This window comes from Montipora foliosa, chromosome 2, assembly GCF_036669935.1.
Source record: "Montipora foliosa isolate CH-2021 chromosome 2, ASM3666993v2, whole genome shotgun sequence".
NCBI lineage: Eukaryota > Metazoa > Cnidaria > Anthozoa > Scleractinia > Acroporidae > Montipora > Montipora foliosa.
In genome coordinates, this window is record NC_090870.1 from 29,249,004 (window position 1) to 29,259,003 (window position 10,000).

General features: G+C 38.7%; 1 protein-coding gene and 1 pseudogene across 1 annotated transcript; one reads left to right on the plus strand and one right to left on the minus strand.

Moving 5' to 3' along the window:
* LOC137991451 (uncharacterized) overlaps positions 1–5,038 on the plus strand; it is a 5,866-nt pseudogene extending 828 nt beyond the window's left edge.
* A 164-nt stretch (positions 5,039–5,202) lies between these two features.
* On the minus strand, positions 5,203–9,288 carry LOC137990655 (ATP-dependent helicase wrn-1-like). The gene is made up of 2 exons (XM_068835778.1): positions 8,588–9,288; positions 5,203–8,038 (listed from the first exon to the last, which is right to left on the minus strand). Exons 1-2 carry the CDS (start codon positions 9,097–9,099, stop codon positions 6,850–6,852), a joined length of 1,701 nt encoding a protein of 566 aa, XP_068691879.1. The 5' UTR covers positions 9,100–9,288; the 3' UTR covers positions 5,203–6,849.
* Between the last annotated feature and the right edge of the window lie 712 nt (positions 9,289–10,000).

Below are 10,000 nucleotides of genomic sequence, written 5' to 3' on the forward strand. Positions count from 1 at the left end.
CTTTTGTTTGATGATGACTTTCACTTCGACTTTGCCTCCAGCTCAGCTCATGACCAGGACCGTAGCGAAGAAGTTTCTGTTAATGCTGAATTAACAGGAAATGCCGAAGATGATGAAACCGAAGTGGAGGTGAGAAATACATTTCTGTCACTTGTCAATAGTCGGTTTTAATAACTTTCTGCACGTTTACAAAATTAATATTTTACTCGAAGAATTGAAAGAATAGATGACTTAAAATTGATGGCTCCCTGCTAGCAGAGTCTCTTTTCCTGGTTTTCGCTGGCCAAACACGGAAAATTGGTGCTGAAACACTTTTTTTTGGCCTTTCATTCTCTGCGCTTAACGAAGGAAGAAAAATACATTACCTGTGTGCTTTCATATTGCTAGAAATAATACCCTGGGAACGAGGTTGTGTTATTCCCTCCTAGCCTAATTTTCTTTCATTCGTTAATGATATGGTTGTGGTGTAAAATCTTTTTATAATTTCTGATAATAAAAAAGGGCCTTTGCTTGAAAAGAATTATATCAAGAAATATTCTTTTGTTTTCTTGCATGCTTTCAATAGATAAACATCAATTATCCTTCTGGCCCGAGAAAAGTTAAACTGTCTAAGTCTGACCAGAAAACTGCCACTATAGTCAAGTACATTGCACTAGGACTTCCCAAATTGGCCTTGGCAGCCTTACTGAAGACATCAACAGGCATCATTGAAGCCAAGAAGTTGTTGTTCAAGAAAATGGAGGAGGAACTTATGGGCCTTACATCAATAAAGGAACCTAGTGTTCTTAGGCAAAGCCGTCATGACTTGTTACCATCCTTCAAGATGGCTGATTTTGGTGAGGAGTTGAAGGCAAAAGCTCCTTTAACAACTGAGTTGCTCAACAGCCTTTGTGTCTCGAAGTCAAAAAAACGCAAGCAGGAGAATGGGAAGCAAGTTAATACTGTCATTGCTACCATTGCTGCAATCATGCTTCAAAACCGATGTCCACAGATGTCAGCCCTGGCATACCGCATTGGTTTGATACTACGCTTTTCTGGGGCAGGGCAAATGGTAAGTATTGAGCTTATAATTATCCTGGTTTTACCTGTCACTGAATTCCCACCCTATATTCTTAGGGAATTTTAATGGTATGTGCTGATCACTTAAACAAGTTCTCTGTTGGTTGGATTGCTATGCTCACTCCTCCTAGAGATGGCTCAATGAACCTATACTTAGAAAAGATACATTTAATTCCTATTTTGGAAATTCCATCATTTAAATACCTGTACCACCAACATGTATTCAAGAGTAATAACAATAATAATAATAATAATAATAATAATAATAATAATAATAATAATAATAATAATAATTATATTATTAATAATATTAATATTAATAATAATTTTTTTTAAAGTTTTTTAATGAAAATACTAATCTTTATTAAAGACTTCACAAGACTTATGTAATGAGTAATATTAATAATAATAATAATAATAATAATAATAATAATAATCATTGTAATAATAATAATAATAGTAATAATAACAATAACAATATTAAAATAATATTTTAATGGTAAAATAGAGTAACTCAGGTTTTTAAAGAAGGTAAATACATTATGATTTCTCATAGACTGTTGGTAGTGAGTAGCAAGTGATTTCTCTTTACACAGTAGGAGAATATGACTGATTCTGTCCCTTATTCTGCAATGGAGAAGTTGAAAGTGAAATCTTTTAATGATTTTTGTGATCGATCGGTTAGGGCTTCATATCTGTATTACAGCTGTAATTTGATGCATTACTTAGTAATAAAATTCCAGTTCTCTGTTAACTGTATTTTTTAAGGGTTTGGAACTTATGACAGCCCATGGCATTACAGTCCATCCCACACAGCTAACAGCAAAGGCAAAGGAAATGGGAAAGGACCACGATAAGACTCTCTTGCAATGGAAGGGCACCATCGAGCAACATAAGGACACTGTGCAGTGTCTCGAGATTATAAAACAATGTCTACAGAGCCTAGAATATCTGCCAGAACTACCCAAAATTGGGCAGGTATGTTCCTACCTAATGACAAATGAACCGAGTGACTGTAGGATGATAGATGCAAGTGGTGTCTGTGGAGGTGCAGATACAATAGATGCTTCCTCAATAAACCTGGCATGTCTTTACAACCCAACCGATGTTGTGCACAGTATTGGAAGTAAGCTTTTGGAGAAGCAGATAAGCTCCAAGATGATCAAGGATACATGTGCTTTTGTTGCAAAATCAACAGAACAAGGTGATGATGCTTTGGATGCCATTAATAAGTCTATTGAGGTTGCAAAACACTCAGCCCCTAAAGGATTCCAGATCATTGGAGATAACCTGGACCTTCATATTAATGTCAGGCATATGGATAATTCTAACAAGAACAAGTCCCTTCATACATTTAACCTTGTTGCCATGGAGGATGTTGTTACTGGAGAAAATTTACCTGATGTGACTGAGAGGACTCTTGATGTGGTCCAAGTTCATGAGTTTCTGCCCTCCTTGGATGATGTAGAGAAGCTTAAGAAGGATCTAATTCCATTATGGACTCGTGTAATGGTTAAACAACTTTCAGCCTTTCGTTTCTTAAAGTCTGTTGTTGTGTACCACATACCACATGAGTACAGCGAAGCAATGAGATTACCTTCCAATCAGGTATCTTGTAAATGGACATAATATACTATTAAAGGGTTGCCCATAATAACTTTTATATGTAAATTGGGTTGAGATTCGCAAGTATAAATTGCTATCTGTGGTTGTTATTTGAGGAATCTGTGATCCCCTAAATTAGTTTTTCTTTTTGTTATGCCACTGCTAGCAGGAAAGCTATGTATAAGACGATCATACAAATTTAGGGACTCCCAGATTCCATGGAACTAAACACAGAAAGTGTTTGGTATTTGAAACTCAGAAATCTTGCCACTGCAAATTTCATTAGACCTTAAATGTTATTATGAGTCCAGGTTATGTAGCAAGATTTTCTGCTGTCATGTTAACAAGACTAGTACTGTGTGGTTCTATGCAGTTTCCAGACTTCCCCCACCAAGAGTATCTGGAAATTCCTGGGGGGTGGGGGGGGGGGGGGTATATGTTATAGCCAAGCTTGTAGAAGAAAAGTTCAAAGCTAAACTGAAATTTACCAGGGGAGGGGCACAAAACAATTTACCCCCTTTGGGTGGAGTATGATTTGAAATTTTTGGACACGACACATTTTACCACAATGATCACAGTGCAGTTTTTTGGGTCATTCAACGGTACTTATTTTTTACAGATACCTCTTGGTTGTCTTCCAAAAAATGAAAGCCTCAATGAGGACATGGTAGACATATTAGAACACCTCCATAGCAACTATGTGCCAATGTCACAAGTTAATGGTACCAAGACGCCTGCCGACTTTGTTTGCTTTGGTGGAGATCAACTCACAGAAGAGAGGTCAAGAAATATTCAGAAGGCACGTGCAGATGGCAGGAGTGTGGATGAGAAACTAGATGGCGTTTGGTGTAAGAATGAGGATTGGCATGGCATACGCATTGCTTACCAGGTGTGTTCATTTGTTGCGGATTTTTTCTGTTGGGGGGCGGGGAGGGGAATCTGTTATCAAACTCTTCCCTTTATTCAAATAATATTTTGGACTCACCAAAAAAAGAATCAGTGAAAATTTTGCATAATATTTCTTTTGGACAAAGACTAGTGGAGGAAGATCTACTGTAATATCCCTGTCTGACACAAATGATTCACTCCAAACTTCACAAAAATTATATTTAAAGGTTCTTGCGAGGGTTTAATAGGTGAGAGTTTTGTGGGTTGTAAGATCTAATGCTGATTTTGGTCTCCAACTATGTCATTTGTTTTCAGCTTGCTGTCAACATTCTGCGGAAGCCTAATTCAGTTATGGATTGGGGAACAATGGCGAGCAATGCAATCGTGGCTGGGAATTCCAATGCTCTTAGAGACCCCCTTGACCACTATGATTCAGTAAAAGAGTTCTTTGCAATAGAGTTGGATGCCTTCATTATTGCTGCAACCCTTAATCATTTTGGAATGGAAGGTATGGAAAGCATTCCAACGAAAAACATGATGCCTGATAATCTTAAGAATTCCAGCAAAGAAGCTCAAAGAAATTGGCTTCACAGGAAAGTAATTTCCATGCTTGAGAAGTTTGTAATGCCTGGAGTGTCTCGCCTTCCTAATCTTCTCGCAGCTTACAACCCTCGTCCTGACTTGCCCTGTCGTGGCCACGGTTGTACAAGAGTTTTCAAGTATGGCAAATGTCGTGTTAAGCATGAGAAAAAAGAGCATGGCCTCACAGTAGCGGATGAGGATGCAACATCTGAAAGTAAAGTGGACGACAAGGGGACAGAGGACTATGTGTACAATTATGGTTGCCTCCACCTCAGCATTGGTCTTCTCCTTAGGAGTGCAGATGACTGTAAAAGAAGGTGATGGTGAACGGCTCTTGAGGGTGTGGAATTTTCTCACTGTTTTTTACCGGGTAAACAACCACAGCAAATATGCATTAGCTGCTCTCCGTCTCAAGGCATCTCAGCTTGGCTTGCTTACTCCAAGAGAGGCACATAGACTGAAGTGGAACCGTTTTGCCTCTCGAAAGGGAGGGCAAGGTAAATGCATATCTAGGGACCTTCTGGTAGAACAGGTAAATATGGTGTCAAAGGAATGTATCCGTGAGATGGGTGCACCTAACATAAACAGCAGCTCAATTGAATCTTCAACCAAAGCTACAGGGCCACTTCTAGGACTGCTGCAACAGTCTAAGCAAGACCTTGGACAGGGAACACGCAACACCCACCACACCAACAAAATCAAGCAGCAGACATTTGTTACTGTGTTAGAACAGGTTCACAAAAAATCAAATGTTTTCGACTTCAAGGCTGGTAGGAGGTATACTTGCTTTCCTGAGGTCAAAAATGATCTGTATGATGGGGTGAATGTCACAAGGCTGCACCGCTGGATTTGTCGCCATCGTAAAAAGTGGCATAGACAAAATCAAGCCTTTTACAAGATTTAATGGACCTCTTTAGCTTGAGCAGTTTGTTTACCGATTTCAGACCATGTGACATTCTCTGGGAGTTGTTCCTTTATCCATCTAAAAGTTATTCAATCATATACACATGACTATTTGAAAGTTTGAAAGCAATAAATCTCAAGAGCAATATCACATGGTCTGAAATGGGACAACAAACCACCCAAGCTAAAGAGCTCTATTCTTCGCATTGGTGAAAGGTTTCCATCAGAATTGTAATCTTTCATGGGGTATCACAATGACAATGCTAATCTGCAGTAAGGGTCCCACCCTTGAATTTCAGGGGTCCTCCACTGGGAGGTTATGGATAAAAACATGTGAATGACAATGCTGATTCAATTTGAGTAACATGCTACCTCAATGGATTACTTATGAAATTTGACTAATGCCACATCCAGCATAGTTGTTACTGAGTTCATACTTGTAGATTATCGAGAAATATGTACTACACTATGTAAATTCCATCACAAAAAATCTAAATTACCAAGGGTTAGAGTTTTATCACAAAAATTTAATATAAGGATTACCTGCTACTAACAACAGTCTCATAGCTTTAATATGGCAATTAAATAAATTCGTACACAGTTTGGATATCAATAATTTCAGCCAGTTTACAACAAATACATATCATTGATTCAAGCAAATTTGTAATATATTATATTGACTGCAAGGCGGACATGTTTAAACTCAGAAATTCCATTATCCAAGGTGGAAAGTGTAAATACTTTAAACAGTTTTAGTATATTACTGAAACTATAATTCTATTGTAAGCAAACATGAACACATAGCATAACAAAATACTGGTTATGATGTACACAAGGGCACCTCAATAAGGGGCAGTGTCATGAAGATTTTGCTGTTTTAGGCAATTCTGTGCTAAAATCATTACATTTATGTTTTAGAACAAAATAGTTCTGTAAAGCTATGACAGAGATATTTAATGAATATTTTCAGAGAGGGCTAGCTGTAATAAATTTATTGAGGATTTTGGAAGACGTACCATAGAAATTTGAAAAAAATAATTTGGCCAATTTTAAAAATAATAAGGCCACTGTATTCAAGTATCAATCCATTTCCATCCTTGCCATTCGTAGCGACAGGTGACAGGAAACAGTTTCATTACCTTCAAATAATCTTTAATAACAAAGCTATGCCATTAGTTTTGGAATTCAATTAACACGAAGACACCTAGCTTTTTATAGAGTTTCCAAATAGCATGACACTGCCCCTTTAAGGCCTCTGCTTTAAAATCTTCAGAAACTGTTTTTAGCAATTCCCAATAGGGGGACATGGGAATGGCAGGAGAGTGTGCACACCAGACACTGAAATCATTCATACAGTAATTATGACTTTTAGCAGTGTTAAAATGGTAGCTTTCACCCTGCATTAGCTAGAGTAAGAAAATATTGAACCATGCTGTGCAATAACCGATTGTACAAAAAAATTAATTCCCCTGGGCAGGTGGGAGGATAGTTCATTTGAAGAACCCTTCCCCTGGAATTACAGGTCCCCAAAACAACCCCTCTACTTAAATCCCATTCATCATAAACAGTTATGCCCATGGGGAAACTCTACATTATGACAGATTCCCAAATGCATTTGTCCTTACAACACATAACTATTCATTTCAATTAAAAAAAGTGCGAAAAAAGATAACCCAAAATAATTGGTCACCTTTTAATTAAAACCTTATCTACAGCCTCTTGAGTTGGAAACAAAGAAGTAATGAAGACTTAATGAAGAATAATAATTAGAAAAATGGTTGGTAAAATACGTGTTCTTTCTTTACATTAAGATTATTGAACACTGCCATTGTCATCAGAGCTGCTCTCACTGATGTTACTACAATATGCTGCACCAAGCAAAAGAGGATCATCTTCAAAATATGGCTCAAAATCCATTGTCATATAGGCACTTGCTTCAGATATGTCATTGAAAATGTCTTTTACAGCCAGAATTATGTCATTAGCCAGGTGTGGATTGAAAATGGGGAAATTTTCAATCAAATAATCTGCCAAAAATATATATTCTAGCTTACCAGCTAATTCCAGTATGAGATCTGAACCCAAAGTCTCGTAAGTTCCAAGTTTGTCAATGTCCTTAAGAAGCTCAATGAACAGTTCACGTTCCTCACTTTCTACTGTACGACTAAGCGATTCCAAAGGCAAACTTGTGTCCACATTCTCCTCCGCCTCGAGTTGCATGACACAGTCAGCTCCCTGGCACTTGCAAAGCTGGGTACAAAAGTCACAGCACTTATGCATGACATCCAAAGTAGCTTCTTTTTCTTTAAAATGTTTCAGTAGTTCCTTACGCCGGCAACTGGTAGCTTTTACATAGTCTCTCATTTCTTTGTCACAGTGAGCAAGATGATAGGGCTTGTAGTACAGAAAAGCAGCACATGCCCTGCCATCCCTACCTCCCCTCCCAATCTCTTGCACATAGCTTTCTACTTCTGTTGGTATACCGTAGTGAATGATAAGTTCAACATCAGGAATGTCAACACCCATGCCCAAAGCACAAGTGGCAACAACCAGCCGCATTTTGCTGTCTCTCTTTACAAATTCGTATAAGACATTCTTCTGAATTGACTCGGGGGTCTTACTGTGGAACATACCATATAGTTCGTTGTTTGGGAGGTTTTCCAAAAGGACTTCAAATATGTCTCCACATGCAGTGATGGATCTGCAGTAAATGATGGTTTTTTTCATTTCACAGCCCTTGGATTTCAGGTCCTCGATCAGCGAGGCAAAGGTTTCATCCAGTTCCTCATTTCTATCAAGTTTTGATACACACAGTTTTATGTTTGACTTGTTTGGGCTAAGGTTTACAACCTTAGCACTCTTCATGTGCAGGTTCTTCATAATTTGGGATCTGATAGTTTTCCCTGCAGTGGCTGTAAGGCACAGAAATGGTTTTCTTGTAAACCCTCGCACATCACCCACTTTGCTGTAAGCTGCCCTGAATGGTGTGACACTTAGACCCCTAAAAAATAGGTGTTTCATTAGTACTGTGGTATATTGTTTTCGTGAAACGTGGCTAGCTTGTTACATTTATACAAACGGGGCATTTACTTAATTTTTTCTAATTGGCCTCTGATAGTAGGCAGAGCTTTCAAGGCAACACAAAATATTTTTTCCTGTGACACCCAAGCTTTCCTGCTAGCAGAGGCTCTTTCCATGGTGTTCACTTAGTGAATCCAAGGAAATGAACCTCTGCTAGCAGGGGACACAAAAGTGCGTGACACGCATAGCAATTTTTTTCCATTAGCAAAATTTGCAATTATCAATATGAATTTATAAAGGAATTTCTATCATGCTGATACCACCGAATATTTTGATGCGATATGCTTACACAATGAGAGGTAGCCACTTTCTGTCTGAACAAGTTTTCTTTCGGATTCTTCATTTGGTGAACACAAAATGATTTATAGGTACAGTGTATCTGCAATGTCTTGAAAAGTAACACGTGCTCAAGTTACTTTTCTGTCACAATATATCGCATCAAACATCGACAAACCGAGATTAGGCTTACCAGCTCACTACACAATGTGATTCGTCCACAACAATTCCAACCAACCGATCGTCCATTTTTACAAGGAACTGCTTGGATTGGATGTTTTCCAAGGTTTCCGGACTGCAGTAAACCACTTCAGCTTGATCGAGCTCCGTCCGTTTATCATCGTTGCCGAACAGCTCCTGCTCCATTTTAACGGCTTTGAGCTTGAGCCTTTGGCAGGACTCAAGCTGGTCAGATATGAGCGCATTTAGCGGTGAAACAACAACAACAAGTGGGTTCGATGGCAGAATTGGCACCTTTCCCGTTCGTGCAATAAGCACAGCAATCTGGTAGATGAGAGTTTTCCCATGCCCGGTCGGCAAGCACGCAAACGTGTCTCGCCCGTTTAAAAAATGAAACAAGGCCTTGAACTGCTCTTCACTCAATTTCTTTATCTTTCCATCGTCGAGGTTATCCAAAACAGAAGAAAGCAAACTTAATAACTCTTTACGACTGAACTCTTTCGAGGTCGCCGATGAGCACGCCATGTTTATAATGTGGGCTCAGAAAATAACAGCGGAATTATTATAAAGAAATGCGCGAGACGCAACGGGCTCAAGTTACGGTCAGCGAGCAATGCAAGGAGCATGCGTTCTAAATAGAGCCGTCCAAGATCGTGGACGGCGGTTAAATCAAAGCCCATTTAGACCCATGGCAGAGGTCTCTTTTCTCCCGTCAGCGAACACCAGGAAAAGAGCCTCTGCTAGCAGGGAAGCAGGAATGTTGATATTGAACCAGTCCGGGTTTTGTCGATCCGATCCGATCCGATCCGATCCGATCCGATCCGATCCGATCCGATCCGGTCCGGTCCGATCCGATCCGATCTGGGTTTTGCCAACGGCCCTTTGAGTTCGTTTCTTACGCCCCAGAGACTGGAAAAGTATTGACTTAACCTTTTATCGTTGCTTTTTGTTTCTAGCAAGCTCCAACTGCTTTTTCTCAATGCAAACATTAAAATAAAGGATCTTTTTGACTCCACTATGTGGATTAAAAGACATTTTTCGTTATATTAACGGGATTAAATTTTTACGGTTTTAAATTTTGCTGGTGTTTTTTTTCGGCTGGAACTTATTTTAGCGGATCAAGTACAGCAGGCAAGTCAGAAATTTAAAGAAAACGATAAAACTTTTGAAATTACAAGACATGTTTCGACAGAAACTTCTGTCATCTTCAGTTGATTAATGTACAAAGCGTTAAGTTGAATTAATAAGTACGGAAAAAGTGCTAATTATGCCAATAACAACGGAATGTACATAAAACGTGACAATATTAATGTGAGAATTAAAAGGATAGTTTTAGATTTACGTGATGCAGTTGTTGACTAAGAGAAGGTTGTTCTCTTTGAATATGAAAAGCTTCTTTTTTCTTGAGTTGAAAAGTCGTAGAGGC